At 44.0% G+C, this 17440-nt stretch overlaps 1 protein-coding gene across 2 annotated transcripts in view; it reads right to left on the reverse strand.

Moving 5' to 3' along the window:
- The window catches only part of LOC147020129 (arf-GAP with SH3 domain, ANK repeat and PH domain-containing protein 1-like), a 76233-nt gene extending 61010 nt beyond the window's left edge, over window positions 1-15223 (reverse strand). The window contains exon 1 of one of the 2 annotated variants that reach the window (XM_085895159.1): window positions 14729-15223. In XM_085895159.1, coding sequence (XP_085751285.1) covers window positions 14729-14860 — 132 coding nt within the window. In that variant the 5' untranslated portion in view covers window positions 14861-15223. The remainder of the gene's footprint in view (window positions 1-14728) is intronic. The other variant, XM_085895158.1, reaches the window with a different exon arrangement.
- Between the last annotated feature and the right edge of the window lie 2217 nt (window positions 15224-17440).

Consider the following 17440-nt stretch of genomic DNA (forward strand, 5'->3'; position numbering starts at 1 on the left):
CCAGTTCAACGTCCATCCGGGGGACGGCGCACACATTTATGGATCATCCTGCCTGTTAAACACCGGGATAACAGTTTATTGCTGGGTCGTGATTCAAACCCAGACTACACAGCTCAGAGATGAGTCTGCATCACGAGGCTATCATACCAGCCCCATATGGCAAAAAAAAACAACTTAAACTCGTTTTATTGTGCGAAAATGAATTGCTCTTCATCGTGTTCAATGTTTCAATCCCCCAAAAAAGCTTCTCATGATGTTCTGAGAGTCTAAAGCACAGGTTTTAATATGTTATGCCATGCGTTCATTTTTCCGTTGTGTCAATGAATGTCCTCGTCATTCGTGTGAAGGTGCGTTGATATGTAACTCATTGTGTCCTTGCTGTTCATGTGAAAGTGCATTGATATAACATTGCTCCCTCTGCTCTCTCAGTCCTCTAAAACTGCCTATAGACACCAGAATGCACCCGTTCTTCCACTAACCCCCTCCTGGTTAAACTTCCAAAACCAAAGCTGTCAAACCTCAACTCTATCATTCCACGATTCTCTCATCTACGGAACCACCTTCCAAACGCTCCAGAGGTATTCCCTTCAGGACTTCAAGCAAACAGTGTGCCACCATCTCTTGCCATCCTCAGAGGTCCAATTTTTCCCCTTTTTCCAACATGGCTGCCATGCCACGTGATCTATGATGTCATAATTATCAATAGAACATTCCACATGAGTAGTCGCTCCTGTGCTGAAAATTTCCTCTCAATCCGACAAGCAGTTGCAGAGAAAAACACTAAAGTTCTGTGTGGACAAACAAACAGACAAACAAACAGACAGACAAACAGACAGACAGACAAACAAATGGACCCAAATGCAATACCCTCTCCTCCAGTGAGGGTAATTAGCATGGATAGACGAACGGACATCCCGAAAACATAATGCCTCTGGCAACTTCGTCAGCAGAGGCATAAAAACAACAATAACACAGACAATAGAATATATTTTTTAAATGAACACATGGCAACAACACAACCTGTGAACAAGGGTTTTGTAATTACTGCCCTAGTGGAAATGTGCAAATGGATCATAATGAAGGGAAAAAATAATCATTATTATAATTATCAAAATGGCATAACGCTGAGGGCATTAATATTTCAGCTGGAAAAAGACGTCATTCGTTTATTCATATATCAATGGGATCTCAGAACAACAGTTGCAAGGGGCCTAGGGTGAAGGCGGTTGCAGACCAGGAAGTTCTTTGTTTTACGAGATGTTCTGCTGGGCGGAACAGTTTACATTTTGTATCCCACTGACAGGTCGGATCTGGATCCAGATCTGAACCAAAAATCGAATTGTCTTGTTCTTGTCACATACCAAACTCATCCACCTAGTTTTGTCATAATCCATCAATAACTTTTTGAGATATCATGCTCTCAAACAAACAGACAGACAGACAAACAGGGGTGAAAACATAACGTGGAGGTCATGATATTATAGTCAGATCGAAATTCATGGTAAAGGGGAACTAACCAGGTGTAAACCATTAACTTAGATAGCCCTCACCAAGGGAAAATAAGATGTACAAGAATGTAAGTCCTCATCGAGGACACAAACCCCCAACCGCACCTTTAAAGTGGAATGTGTAGATTTCACATTTGAAACACTAAATAAATTAATAAATAATTCCAGGTGGTATGTCAGTGGTGGTGTGTATACGTGTATGTATGTATGTATGTATGTATATATAGTGATGATAAAATGTACATAAATAAATAAATAATTGTTAATCGTCTGTTGGCTATGGAGATGCTAAAGTGCATATAAATAAACAAGTTGAGTCACCCAATCAAGATCTTGTTATTCAGACTTTCGTAAAACATCAGGAAGATTGCTGATAATTATGATTACATCTGGAGCAAAATATTAACTCTGGAGTGGAACAAGGCAATGATGGACCAAATAGCCTCCTCATTTCCTTGGTGAAGGTCGTACAGGACTGTGTGACCACTCGTTACACCCAGTGTAGTCCCACAGAGACTATTCACGATTTATATATTAATCTCCGTTCTGGAAATGGAATAAAATATTTTGATGCAATTGGTTTGATTCCTGACAGAATCAACGTTGGAATGCGAAAGCGCGACTCAGCCAAGCGCTGCCCCTGTCATGAGTCCCCGCCAAGGGGATACGTGATGTACGATTCTCGATCGTCCAAAGCACCATTATTTCCTGATTTTTCATCAACTTCATTAAGAATTGAAAGTTTTTATTGTGACGTTGACCGTCTGCATGTGAAAATAATGCAGTGGAGAAAAATTCTGGGAAATTGGCCCTGGGGTTTGGAAACCCATAAGGAACACACAAACTTGCCCTTATGTCTATACAATAATAGTGAAATTGTATGTCTTTGTTTGTTTGTTTGTTTGTATATTTATAGATGCCTCAAAAACTTTAAATAAATAAATAAAAACAACTGAACCAAATCCAACCAAATTTTGCATATTGCCAAAGGGTACCTACCCCAAGTATGGTTTCTGTCTGGGTTGCATATCTGTGGGAAGGAGTTCAGGGTGGGGGGAAAACCCCAATTTTCTATATGAGGCCCCGCGAGGAGGAGTGATGTAAGCGACATTTTTTAATGATATGATGATGATAGGCTCGGATGATAGGGGAAGAGTTAAAATCGTGCCATATGGCATTAACTCCAAAATGGCCGATGTGTCCCTTACATCACTCCTCCTCCACGCGGCGCCTCATATGTAAATGTGTACCATATTGCACCACCTGATGGTAGCTGGAATTACAAATCATCTTCTCATGATGGGGTACGGTGGTACTCCATAATATGTCGAGATGGGACTGGAAAAAAATGGCTGCCCATTCAAATATGTACAAAATTACACTTAAAAACTACTCCAGAGTGAAGTCATAAGCCTTAGAAAGCTATACCATTTATTTTCAAACGTTTGCACAACGAACAAGAATGAAAAATTTGCTGAAATACATCGTTAAGGTCGCAGATCAAGAGATCGCAAAATCGTCAAAATTGTCATCCACAGAATTGTTGATAAATGACATCCAGCCGAGTACAATAATGGCCGGAGCAATTACAATGATTCCAACGGAAGGAAGCGATGTTCTCTCTTGGGTACGAACTGTGCCCGTATCAAAACAAAGACAAAATGTAAAATCGAATTTAACAAAGGATACAACCACGATGAAACACCGAAGCCATGACGTCATGTTGGCATGACAATGCACGGCCTAGTTCTCCACTCTCGTACAATATGGCCGCCATAGCTTTGTGAAGATGGTACAGTGTTTTGTTTCAGATTGTAATCACCAATCGGAGCAGAACATTTGCAGCTTTTATTGTTTTCTGAAGGAACCAAGTGTTAAACAACAATGGATTGAACAAATAAGTTGGTTTATCGTTTTTATTCTTCGTCATCCTTCTCTTCCCTTTATAAGGGGTAAGGTCCAACAGTACCGAGCTTCTGACCTGCCTTGCCCACTATACTCCTCCACTTCTTCCTGTCCTCGGCCAACTCTCTCCACTCTCCAACCACGCCCACCACATTGATATCGCTCCTCACACAATCCTCCCATCTCAACCATAGTCTACCTCTTTTCCTCATACCTTGCTTCATCAACCTATCCACTGTCTTTATCATTCTCTATTCCCCCATCTACATCAAGTGTCCAGCCTACTTCAGCAATAGTAAAACGCCTAGTAGTGGGGCAACTTAGATAAATATAGTATAACAATTGTGCATTATGTGAGGAAAGCACCAAATTTGGCACACTAGTAGCCTAACATATTATGAACAGATTTGGATATTGGGCCATCTCAAATTCAGCCGCTGATGGCTGTGGCAGCCATTTTCCACTGCCATCAAAAATTTTGAGATGGCCCAATATCCAAATCTGATCATAACATTATAGGCTACTAGTGTGCCAAATTTGGTGCTTTCCTCACAAAATGAACAATTGTTATGCTAAGTTTCCCCACTACAGTATCACCCTTGCCAAGAAACTGCTTTGGTGGCACCAACGCTCTGTAAAGTATAGTACAGTACATCAAATCAAATCAAATCAATGTACCTGTCAGGTGTTCGTTCAATTGCACTCAATTTCAAACTTAAACCATATGTTTTGTAAGTAACATTTGATACACATTAAATAATTGTCGGAGACGTGATCACTCATTCAATTTACAGTTCACTTTTACTGACTTCACTGACAATTATGGCTCAATATACTTAGTCAAACAAGTTAACATATGGCCCTTTTAGTCATGTCGATATGGATATGCACAGTGACAATTGCATGGCAAGTCTCCAATATGGCCGTTTATACTATCGTAAGACAAAACATCAAATTAAATGATGTATCTTGATGACATTAAGTTATGTTTGGTGCATATAAATCAAAACTTCTGTTAAGACTAAGAGCTGACATACCTGTAAATGTTGGGGAGTCATTATTACTTTACCATAAGTAGTCATAAACTACTAAACTGAAATGATAAATAAGCTATTAAATCTAATTTATTATCAAACAATCCGATCTGAGGTTATTAATCTGTATAATGAACGCTGAACTCTCCTGTTTTCCCAACACGACTTTCCAAAGCACACATAAGAGTGAATACATAGGACGACGTTATACACATCCGCTTGGACAGAGTGCGAGATGATAAGGAACCCTTAATCACAGCTCTGTAGGAAAAAAAAAACTCGCTGAAGTTCTCCTGGGAAATATGAAAGGTTTTCCACATGATCCGATTGAAAATGATGATTCTCCTACTCATTGCACGGTGAGACATGAGTGAGGTACTCGACACGGCAGCCATATTTAGTGATGCCTCAACACACAAAGCGCGTTTCATCGAAGCGAATATGCTTCCGGGTTATTTTGTTTTGAACCAGTCGAGCGTTGTCATGCCAACTTGACATCACACTTCGGTGCCCAGTAGCACACAGCCTGTTGAACGCCATTTCCACGCACACAGAGTGAGAAACTCTGCTGTAAAACTCACTCTTTCCTGCAAATGTCAGTCTCTGTCATGGGTTGCAAGGCCTCATGGATTGTAAGGTGTGACAAAATGCTCAATTTATGAATGAAAAGGGCCCAGAACGTGCTGCTGATGCTTTCATTGAGGTTCACGGGGGGGGGGGGGGGGGGTCACACCAGTTATTGAAAAGAGCATTCGAAATTCACCTTTCCATAAACCGTATGCATACTGTTGTTCTCGCAAAGTGTGCAGTACCTTCTCCTTATGTAAATAGATGTGATCATGTGACCCTATTTGCAGAAAGAAACCCCATCACATCTATTTACAGAAAGGACGTACTCCGTAGAGAAAACATAAGGCATCTAGTTATGGCGCTTACACAGGGCAGGGAGGAAAGGGATTGGAAATGTCAACATTGGGGAAAGGAACGTAAGGAAAGAGGAGAGGAATGGAGGTATCTCTGTCGGGTTCTTCCCGACGTCTTTGCTCTTTGTTCCTTTCACACTTCTTTCACTTTTTCACATTTCTCTTTATTCTTTGTAATTGTAGTTTTTTTTCTTCTTCTCTTTCATCTCTTTTACTCTTTATTTCTCTCTTTATTTACCTGTCTGTCATTTCTGTAAGGCTCACGTGGCTGCACCTCGATGAGTTTGATGGTGGAGGAGTTGTGCTGAAACCTGAATCCTATCGAGATTCTTCCTGATGACTCCATCTTTGTTCTTTGCTTATTCTAGTTCCTTCTGATGACTTCAACGCAGTGTTTGATTGTCTGTGTAGAGGCGGGTAAATTAAGGAGTAAATTAAGGAAAATAAAAAAAATGTAGAATGGGAGGAGAGGAAAGGTGGTGGGTGGTCATTGCAGATACAGGTAGCATAGCCCATAGCTCTTTACGAGTCACATACTCATTTAGCTAACCTGTTCATCAGCCTCCTCCCTCTTGGCCCACGAGAACCTTCGGGCTGGCTGACAAACAGGCGAGACCTCTTCGGTATTGATATGATGTTGCACCAGGCCCGTGCATCCAATGCAACTCGGAGGACGAGGAGAATATCTCTAAATTTCCAAGGAGAATATGAAAAGTCCCACATGGCAAAGAGAAAAGTTCCACGTGGTGAAGAGAAAACGGTGTCCATGACAACAATTTCATCCCCATTATAATCAAATGGGATATTTTTGTGATTTTATTGTTGCCATACTTCTGGAATTTTTCAAGATATCAATTTTAAACTTACACAGCTTATTTGTATGCATGTTTGGTATCCATCCATCCATCCATCCATCCATCCATCCATTGAGACCATACTCTGTGCAGAGTGTTGTCTGTTGCCGAAGCAGTCTTCTTGGCTATTGGGCACAATCCTGGATGGGTCACCACTCCGATACAGATGTGAGGTATATGTATGTAAAATCTGTTCAAAATTTGTCAAAAGATGGTCAATGCCATCCAAAACATGAAAAACCTCTATTAGGCCAAAATTATAAAATGTGTCAACCAAATTTGTTATGTACAACCTTAAATTATGGAAAAGCACTTGATGGGGGCACATTTTCCAAATTAACGAATTGTAGTTTCCATGGCAACTATTGTTTCTTTGGATTTCACAAGTATCATGCTCTGTACGAAGTATATATTTTTAATCACTCACAATAGTTCTTCTGAGAGGACCACCATTGTCTTTTAGGTGACCATGTCCCACGTGTCATGGTCCACATCATCACTTTACGTTGAATTCCCATTTCTCCCAATACACACTCCAAAAAAAATGCTCATTTGAGTTGAGACATTTGCGAACCCGTCAGAGACGGGTAGCCTACCAGTCTCACATTAGAGTCAACAGACCAAAAGGCAAGACTTCGAAGCTCGAGACCCAACAACTTAGACGAGTCCTCATAAGACAAAGATACTCAACCTAAGCAGAAGATCGGAGACCAGGGTGAGAATCAGAATCAGTCTCTCTCTCTCTCTCTCTCTCTCTCTCTCTCTCTCTCTCTCTCTCTCTCTCTCTCTCTCTCTCTCTCTCTCTCTCTCTCTCTCTCTCTCTCTCTCTCTCTCTCTCTCTCTCTCTCTCTCTCTCTCTCTCTCTCTGTCTCTCTCTCTGTCTCTCTCTCTCTCTCTCTCTCTCTCTCTCTCTCTCTCTCTCTCTCTCTCTCTCTCTCTCTCTCTCTCTCTCTCTCTCTCTCTCTCTCTCTCTCTCTCTCTCTCCCCCTCCCCCCGCAGTCTAATCAATCCCAATGTTCATAAAACCCATGCTTTTTCAGCACTCAATATTATGGGTTCTACTTCATGGGAACCCTACGTTAGTCATCTACCATTAGTTTTTCGCATCAGCTCAGGCCAACCTCCCAGGCGAATTGTTCCGGCTGCAATGGGGCATGTACCACTTTTGATCCGGATCCGTCCCATCGCAACTTGGTCGCTTCTGAATTGGTTTAACCTGGTTTTGTGATGTTTCAGAAAGGTCGTGCTCTGTACCCAAGAGCTCGAAGGGTAGAGAGAGAAAATATAGAGACAAGGAGTGGAGAGAACGATAGAAGGATAAAGGTGTGAGATAGATGGAGAAATCTCTGGCCTTACCACCTGCTCTGTCTGTGATCTGTCCCCCTAATATTTCCGCAGGGCACTCAAGGTCCACCAGCAACCCCCCACTGGTGAACCTACCAAAATTCAAGAATCCCTGCTCACCTTCACTCTTTCATTCCTCTTTTTTCCGCCTTTGGAACAAACTCCCACAATCTCTTCAATCCCACTCTTCCCTCCAGGTCTTTAAAACAGCGGTTCACCACCATCACATATCTTCCCACATCCAAAATCATGTTCTTTTCTAACCCATTAATCCAGCGCAAACCCACCTCCTTCAAATTTCCTGCTTTCCTTCCTGAAAGTCCCTGTAGTGTCGTCCATCTTGTGTACCCCGTGTACCCCACCCCATCCCTCTCCCTTCCACACATCTCCAAATGTCTCTCCCACTGTTTTGTGCTTCTCTCTCCCACCCCTCTTGTCTCCTGCTCCCTTTGTTATACGTTCTGTGTGTTAAATCTTATATGAGCCTCGACATTGTATACTAAAAATGAGCACACACATTATGAATAGGCCTATTATTTGTATTTCAATTTTTTAATGAAATAAAAAGGAAGGTGTTTCATGGCTTATTGTGAATCTCCCCTTCCAATAACTTTTTTGAACAACCAAGAAGAGCCAGGGCAAACAATGGGGACCAAGCCTTTTCTTTGTCCCTCTCCCCCCCAACCCCTACTCCAGATATAAAGCATGAGCCTGACAAACTTGTGAAAACATGACCTTTCTTAAAGGTATGGTATGCCTCCATCATCAACTAAACACCACTTTAAGTTCACACCTCCTCTGTTAATTGTGTAAAAGCAATTACCTTATCCTGTGTTCACTTAAACTTACTGTATATGGAAAATAATTTAAATCCATTTCTTGGCACCCCAAGCAGCAGCTTCCCCACTACACCACAACACCCACTTTACCTTTCCGTTTTGCGGTTTATGATGGAAACCGATACAAACCTGGCTTTCTGTTGAGTGTTTTATGCAGCCATTTATGCTGTGAAGGGATGTTATGGTGCACACTGTGCAGGTGTGTTGTGTTGTACGGTGTGCAGGTGAGTTATTCTGTGTGCAGGTGTGTTATTCTGCATAACTTGCAGGTGAATTTTGCAGAGCAGGTGCGTTGTGACGTGTAGCATAGTGTGCAGGTGCATAGTGCGACACAGTGTGAAGGTGCAGTACACTGTGCAGAGGAACCTACGTGCAGTGCATGATGTATGATTCAGACCTTATCTGCTCACCTCACGCAGTGTAGTGTAACAAAGCTATAAGCTTGCGGTTGTGGGTCAGTGCCACGTTTCCTGAAAGCAAGTTGCCCTTTCTGTGTGTGTGTCACAGCAATGGAAGCAATGGTTAGAGTCTTGTGCTTTTGTCAGGAGAGATGGAGAGCAACTGATGAGCATTATTTTATTTCTTAACACCTTATGTGCTCTCTGAAAATGTTTTACCCAAAATGGTAATGCCCCCTTCTGAAACGTTTTCATTTTGCCCAAAATCTCCGGCAATCCTTTTTAAAAAAAAATAAACCAGTTGAATGCATTTTCTGAAAAGGGAATAATGATGTGACCCTGTTCTTCCACATGCATGACGAAACCAGACATTATGAAACTCCGGGAAAAGGCAAACATGTCAAAAAAACATTCATCCCATAACTATATCCACCGATCCTATTTACATTGCCGTTACAGTTTTGTCATTAGCAGATTATTTCATATTATATGCCTGCTTTGACCTTATAAATGTCTTTATAATGCTGAGTTTTCGCTTTGCCATGAAGCACCCAATAACCCTGTCTTCCCACTCCTCTTCTCTGACCCCACATCCTCCCATCAAAACTCTGGGCCCATCTTCCCAAATGCATCCCATTCCAACCCAACCACCCCATTCCAACCCGACCACCCCATTCCAACCCGACCACCCCATTCCATTCCAACGGGACCACCCCATTCCAACCCGACCACCCCATTCCAACCTGAGCACCCCATTCCAACCCGATCACCCCATTCCAACCCGAGCACCCCATTCCATTCCAACGGGGCCACCCCATGCCAAGCCGAGCACCCCATTCCAGCCCGACCACCCCATTCCAACCCGAGCACCCCATTCCAACCCGAGCACCCCATTCCAACCCGAGCACCCCATTCCATTCCAACTGGACCACCCCATTCCAACCCGAGCACCCCATTCCATTCCAACCCGACCACCCCATTCCAACCTGACCAACCCATTCCAACCCGACCACCCCATTCCATTCCAACGGGACCACCCCATTCCAACCCGAGCACCCCATTCCATTCCAACCCGGCCACCCCATTCCACCCGGGCCAACGCATTCCAAGCGGACCACCGCATTCCAACCTGACCACCCCATTCCAGCCCGAGCGCCCCATTCCATTCCAACCTGACCACCCCATTCCAACCCGACCACCCCATTCCAACCCAAGCACCCCATTCCATTCCAACTGGACCACCCCATTCCAACCCGAGCACCCCATTCCATTCCAACTCGACCACCCCATTCCAACCCGAGCACCCCATTCCATTCCAACCCGACCACCCCATTCCAACCTGACCACCCCATTCCAACCCGTGCACCCCATTCCATTTCGACCTGACCACCCCATTCCTCATCATTATTTCCTCTGCCACCGAAGGTGAAGGAGGCTATGTTTCCACACCTGTCTGTTTGTTTGTTTTTCTGTTTGTGTGCAGGATATCTCAAAAAGTTCTGGACAGATCCAGATGAAATTTGGTGGACAGGTTGGGTGTATGACAAGGATGAATACATTTGATTTTGGTGAAGATCCGGATCCGGCTTCGAGAATTTTTTCAGTGATTCTTGACCATTGAGAGATGGGGCCAAAAACAATATATAGCACAATATCTCAAAAAGCTGTTGACGGATTCGGATGAAACTTGGTGGAAGCGTTGGGTGTTTGACGAGGCAGAATTGAATCAATTTTGGTGAAGATCCGAATCCGGATCTGGACACAATAGTAGTTTAATTTTCAGTGATTCTTCACAATTGAGAGATATGGCCAAAAACGATATATGGCATGATATTTAAAAATATATATAATGGGCCCCGATATGTTCTCGTGGATCAGGAATTGCAGGGTGGAGGTATGTGCTCTACTGAGTGCTCTTCTAGTTTTGGATTGTCATGTTATGTGCCCCACCAATATGAACAAGAGCATTTCATAGAATTGTATAAAAATAATAGCAATTATATCAATAACGACACGGTAAGAATAATAATAATAATAATTATTATTATTACTCTTGTTATTATCAGTATCATTGTCATATTTACAAGTGGAATGTAGCCTCTTCTCTTTGACATTTGCATCAAGATTTGATTCATTTACAAGGATTTCTAAAAGTACACTCTTGGGTGCAAAACATTAGTTTTTAAAAGATCAAATCTATCTGAAAAGCAGCTGTCTGTGTAGGTTCTTCATCTGTGCCAGTAATTCTGTGCAGGAACCAGTTAGACCAGAATTCGACCAGTTTATCATGTGAAACAAACAGGCGTTTGTAGACCAGCACAGATGAGGAACAGCGAGTGATTATGCATGAACATTGAGTGCATTGTCTCAGGCTCTACCATAACGAATTGCATCTCGTACAGAGCATTATCTCAACAACAGTACTTTTCTCCAGGTACTCGGTATTTAAAGAGCACGCAGCAACTTATGATTATTTGATTGCTGCTGCACTTCCCTGGGTGACTGTGCAATATGTTTCAGTGTAATCCTGCAGCCTCATGTCATGCATGTGTGTTTAAGTACACCTGGTTTTACAACATCAGCATAACACCTCTCCATTTCACACCTCCTGTGACCCTCTGCACAGTGCCCCAGGAGTTCAGCTCATGCACTCAGACAGCTATACCAGGGTGTTTACTGCAAAGTCTCCAGGTCAAAGTGAGGGCTTGCAGTTATAGTCTGGTATGCTGTTTTGGTTGAACTTCAAGCACCGCTTGCTCATCAGTTTACAATAAATTGTTACAACATGGATTCATGAAAAAGTCAAACTGGGTGAAAAATGGTTCTGATTGAAGACACCCTTCGAATATAGAAAGAAGAAAGTTTGTTTGTTTGTTTGTTTGTTTGTTCGTTTATGCATTCGGAACCTGCAGGAACCAGTCCAACCAAACTTTGCATTACCTCTTTTTTCATCCAGAGGAAGGTCGAGGGCTGTGTTTGGATAAAAAGAAAATAATTGACCTCAGATAAAATCAGATAATTGGCATTAAGGCCTTCAGGGAGTACATTGCTTTCATCATCTGGATTCCCCCCCCCCCCCCGAAGTGATCGAGTATGTATTCTGAAGATCGTATGTTGAGGTTGTAGTGATTTGTTGTCAACAACAGACATTTAATTATTATAGTGTTTACACTTGCGCCTGCTCTTGAAAAGATTGCCTAACACAGGTTTATTATAACACTTCTGTGTTGAGGTCTGATTGAGTATGTTGCTTATACACTGCCTGGGTTTTTTCCCAGAAGCGATCGAGTAATATGTATTGTGACGATCATATGTTGAGGTTGGATTATCACATGTATTCAAGCTAATAAAGGAAACTGGGTATTTCCTTGGTACGTTTCTCCCCTACCTTCTCAGGAGAGTGGCGTGGGGAGTGAAAGAGGAGAGAGTAGCCATGGGGGAGCTAGCAAAGGGAGGAAGAGTGAGGAAGGGGGGGGAGAGCAATGCCTCACCAAACGTCACCATACAGTCCGGAAGGGGGTAGGAGCGAGGAGGATGGGGGAGAGAGGAGGAGTGAAGTGGGGAGGAGGAGGGGGTTTGGGAGGAGGTAAGCATGAGGGGCTGCATGCATGCTCACACATGTAGTGACCTTTGCACCCCTCTGGTTGGCTCACTCCGAATCTGATTTGTATATGCTACAGAATGGGGTAGAAATTTTAAATTAAAAAATAATCTGTCAGTCCTTAACAGTCCCCTTAACAGAGTGGGGGGAGTGGGGGGAGCAGGAGCGAGGGGTGGGAGAGAGAGGGAGAGGGGTGTGAGGAAGAGGGAGAGGAGTGGGAGAGAGAGGAAAGGGGAAAGAGGAGAGGGTTTCGAGAGAGAAAGAGGGAGAGGGTGGAAGAGAGAGGGATAGGGGTGGGAGGGAGAGGGATAGGGGTGGGAGGGAGAGGGATAGGTGTGGGAGACAGAGGGGGAGGGGAGAAGGGAGAGAGATTAGGGGGGGAGAGAGGGAAGGAGAAGAGAGGGGAAGAGGAGAGAAAAAGGATCGGTTTCGTAGCTTCGTATCGGTTTCACATCATAGCAGCGATTCATAGCTATGATAAACAGGCATTCGATGATATGAGTGAGGAAAGTGAAGAAATATTTTTTTTTATAATTAAGAAATCGTTGTGTCCTGTTCCAAATCAAGGCATTGTTGAGCAGGCCAAAAAAACAAGGTGAATTAAAACCACAGTGATGGACGGCGAGGTGACCAAGGATGAGCCTTGGTAAAGGATAATTAGATAAGGCCGTTAATTATCTTCAAAATTGGTGTGTAAATTAATCAAAACACTCAATTTTCACTCCTGCACTTCCTTGGAATTCCTTTAGTATACCTGCAAAGTTTTAATCTGCTTGGTTTCATGGTTCTGGAGTTATAGAGGAGACACACTGACATACACTGGCATTTATGATTATAGACTTTAATTTATTTTACACAAGTAAATACCACCCGTCGATTCGCTGAGGGGAATACTGAGAGAGGGGGGAGGCAGAAAGAGGGGGAGGCTATGAAGGGGGGTGGAGTGAGCAAGGGAGGGAGCCAGGAAGGAGGGGGTGAGAAGGGGGAGAGCCAGGAAGGGGGGGAGCGATGAAGAAGGGAAAAACTGGTATACTGAATGAAAGACCCGGTATACTGAATGAAAAACCCAGTATACTGAAAGAAAGACCCAGTATACTGAATGAAAGACCCAGTATACTGAATTAAAGACTTCGTATCAGTACTGTATGATAGATCTAGTTTACTGAATGAAAAACCCGGTATACTGAATGAAAGATCCAGTATACAGAATGAAAGACCCAGTATACTGAATTAAAGACTTCGTATCAGTACTATATGATAGATCTAGTTTACTGAATGAAAAACCCGGTATACTGAATGAAAGACCCGGTATACTGAATGAAAGACCCAGTATACTAAATTAAAGACTTCGTATCAGTACTATATGATAGATCTAGTTTACTGAATGAAAAACCCGGTATACTGAATGAAAGATCCAGTATACTGAAAGAAAGACCTGGTATACTGAATGAAAGACCCGGTATACTGAATGAAAGACCCGGTATACTGAATGAAAGACCCAGTATACTAAATTAAAGACTTCGTATCAGTACTATATGATAGATCTAGTTTACTGAATGAAAAACCAGGTATACTGAATGAAAGATCCGGTATACTGAAAGAAAGACCCGGTATACTGAATGAAAGACCCAGTATACTGAATTAAAGACTTCGTATCAGTACTGTATGATAGATCTAGTTTACTGAATGAAAAACCCGACAAGTTCAGAGACAGGGGACATTAAAATGAGCTCCACATTCGACTGACCATTGGACTGACCAACCGATCATCCGTTCATGTACTTTTATGTTCACGATATTTCAAAAAACCGTTCAAGATTTATCTTTCATATGACACAGATCGATGACTCGGACCACCCACAAGGCAGCTGTGGACCTGGAGTATCGGGTCCTTGTTTATGGAGCCAGGGGGCCACTAAAAACTGAGCAAACATCCAGGCATTGGAAGTGAGTCTGAACGACATTATAAACAAGCATCAGCGATGACAACAGAGACTTTGGCTGCAAACAACACGATAATACAGGAGAATCAAGATTGGGCAGAACTTCAAATTTATTTATTTATTTATTTATTTTTGGAGGCGGGGGGTGAGGGGGGCTTTACTCCATCTTGATTGAATGTGCTTACCTTTGGCCTTTAGTAAGCACAATAATGATTAAAATAAAATATATAAAATCTCGTGAAAACACCAATCAATTTCGATTGACATATGTCAAAACAAAGTTCATTTTAACGTAATTAATCCAAACAACACACCGTGTTATTGTACAGTATTTTGAACATGCTCATTGTGAATGAGTGCTCACCTCCTACAAACTCACCTCTTCAAGGTTATTGATAGTGTGCCGACATCCTCCAAGGTGAGCAGAGAAATTGGACACCGTGGGAGCTTGATGATCCTCCAGTGTCTGATGGATGAAATCTTCAATGGTGATGCCAGGATCCGCAGACATCCTGCGGTGCAACCCTCACCCTGGTGGCTTCGGTCGAGCTTCAGAGACCTTGCGGACACCGAGGATTCCTGATGATTTCCCACGGCTGGAGTTGGGATGAGACCCACGGGCAGACGTGGCTGTGGCCTGCGGTGGTTCAATGTTGTCCGGGTCGAGGTGGAGCGAGAGGAGCGAGGAACAGGGAGGAGTTGATTGTGACTTGTTCACAATGCTTTGCCAATCCGTTGGGGTGGTGGTGACGAGGGTGCGGCTTCGTGCCAGGGGAGGGAAGATGGGCAAACAAGGCTGGGCCACCTTAAGGAAAGGCAGGGGAACACTATGGTCATTAAAACTTCGTGGACAAACTGCACAGCACGGTGGCACCGTGTTCGAAACGATGTCACGCAATGAGGAAGCAAAGGGGCACAACTTGGTGTCGCAATGCTGCAGCTTTTGGCACGGTGAAGGTTTGGTATCACGAGGCTGGATCTGGGTGACACTGCGGGATCTAGATGGAACGATGCTGGATCTGGGTGACACTGCGGGAGTTAGATGGAACGATGCTGGATCTAGGTGACACTGCGGGAGTTAGATGTAACGATGCTGGATCTGGGTGACACTGCGGGAGTTAGATGGAACGATGCTGGATCTAGGTGACATTGCGGGATCTAGATAGAACGATGCTGGATCTCGGTGACATTGCGGGAGTTAGATGGAACGATGCTGGATCTAGGTGACATTGCGGGATCTAGATGGATCGATGCTGGATCTCGGTGACATTGCGGGATCTAGATGGAACGATGCTGGATCTAGGTGACATTGCGGGATCTAGATGGATCGATGCTGGATCTCGGTGGCACTGTGGGAGTTCGATGTAACGATGCTGGATCTGGGTGACACTGTGGGAGTTAGATGTAATGATGCTGGATCTGGGTGACACTGTGGAAGTTAGATGGAACGATGCTGGATCTAGGTGACACTGCCGGATCCAGATGGAACGATGCTGCATCCAGGTGACACTGTGGAAGTTAGATGGAACGATGCTGGATCTAGGTGACACTGCGGGAGTTAGATGTAACGATGCTGGATCTCGGTGACACTGTGGAAGTTAGATGGAACGATGCTGGATCTCGGTGACACTGTGGAAGTTAGATGGAACGATGCTGGATCTAGGTGACACTGTGGGATCCAGATGGAACGATGCTGCATCCAGGTGACACTGTGGAAGTTAGATGGAACGATGCTGGATCTAGGTGACACTGCGGGAGTTAGATGTAACGATGCTGGATCTCGGTGACACTGTGGAAGTTAGATGGAACGATGCTGGATCTAGGTGACACTGCGGGATCCAGATGGAACGATGCTGGATCTAGGTGACACTGCGGAAGTTAGATGGAACGATGCTGGATCTAGATGACATTGCGAGATCTAGATGGAACGATGCTGGATCTAGGTAACACTGCGGGAGTTAGATGTAACGATGCTGGATCTCGGTGACACTGAGGGAGCTAGATGGAATGATGCTGGATCTGGGTGACACTGCGGGAGTTAGATGTAACGATGCTGGATCTAGATGACATTGCGGGATCTAGATGGAACGATGCTGGATCTAGGTAACACAGCGGGAGTTAGATGTAACGATGCTGGATCTAGGTGACACTGAGGGAGCTAGATGGAATGATGCTGGATCTGGGTGACACTGCGGGAGTTAGATGTAACGATGCTGGATCTAGATGACATTGCGGGATCTAGATGGAACGATGCTGGATCTAGGTAACACTGCGGGAGTTAGATGTAACGATGCTGAATCTAGGTGACACTGAGGGAGCTAGATGGCACAATGCTGGATCTGCGTGACACTGCGGGAGCTAGATGGCACAATGCTGGATCTAGGTGACACTGCGAGACCAAGATGGCATGATGCTGGATCTAGGTCACACTGCGGGAGCTAGATGGTACAATGCTGGATCTAGGTCACACTGCGGGAGCTAGATGGTATAATGCTGGATCTAGGTCACACTGTGGGAGCTAGATGGTACAATGCTGGATCTAGGTGACACTGCGAGACCAAGATGGCATGATGCTGGATCTAGGTCACACTGCGGGAGCTAGATGGTACAATGCTGGATCTAGGTCACTCTGTGGGAGCTAGATGGTACAATGCTGGATCTAGGTCACTCTGTGGGAGCTAGATGGTACAATGCTGGATCGAGGTCACACTGCGGGAGCTAAATCGTACAATTCTGGATCTCCGTCCCTTTGTGAGAGTTGAATGGCACAATGCTGGAGTTAGATGCCACAGTGCTTGAGCTCATCTGCACAGTTCAAAGGAGCCACAGTGCTTGGTGTAAGGTGATGCAGTGCTTGAACTTTGGGAGAGTATTACAGCGCGATGACATGGCTTGCATAAGTGCTGATAATAAGAGGGCATGGAACTGGAGATGATGGCATCGTGTGACAGTTGGGTGTCATGGATGGCACGTTGTCCATGGAACAAAATCTGGATTGTCGTGCGTCGATGCCATGGCAAAGGGCAGGAGTCGGAGGGAATGTGGTTCTGCAACTAAATGTCAGGGTACTGAATGACGTGGCACAGAATGA

The sequence above is a fragment of the Eptatretus burgeri genome, chromosome 9 (genome assembly GCF_056783735.1).
Source record: "Eptatretus burgeri isolate ZD-2024b chromosome 9, Ebu_testis_v1, whole genome shotgun sequence".
Taxonomy (NCBI): Eukaryota; Metazoa; Chordata; class Myxini; order Myxiniformes; family Myxinidae; genus Eptatretus; species Eptatretus burgeri.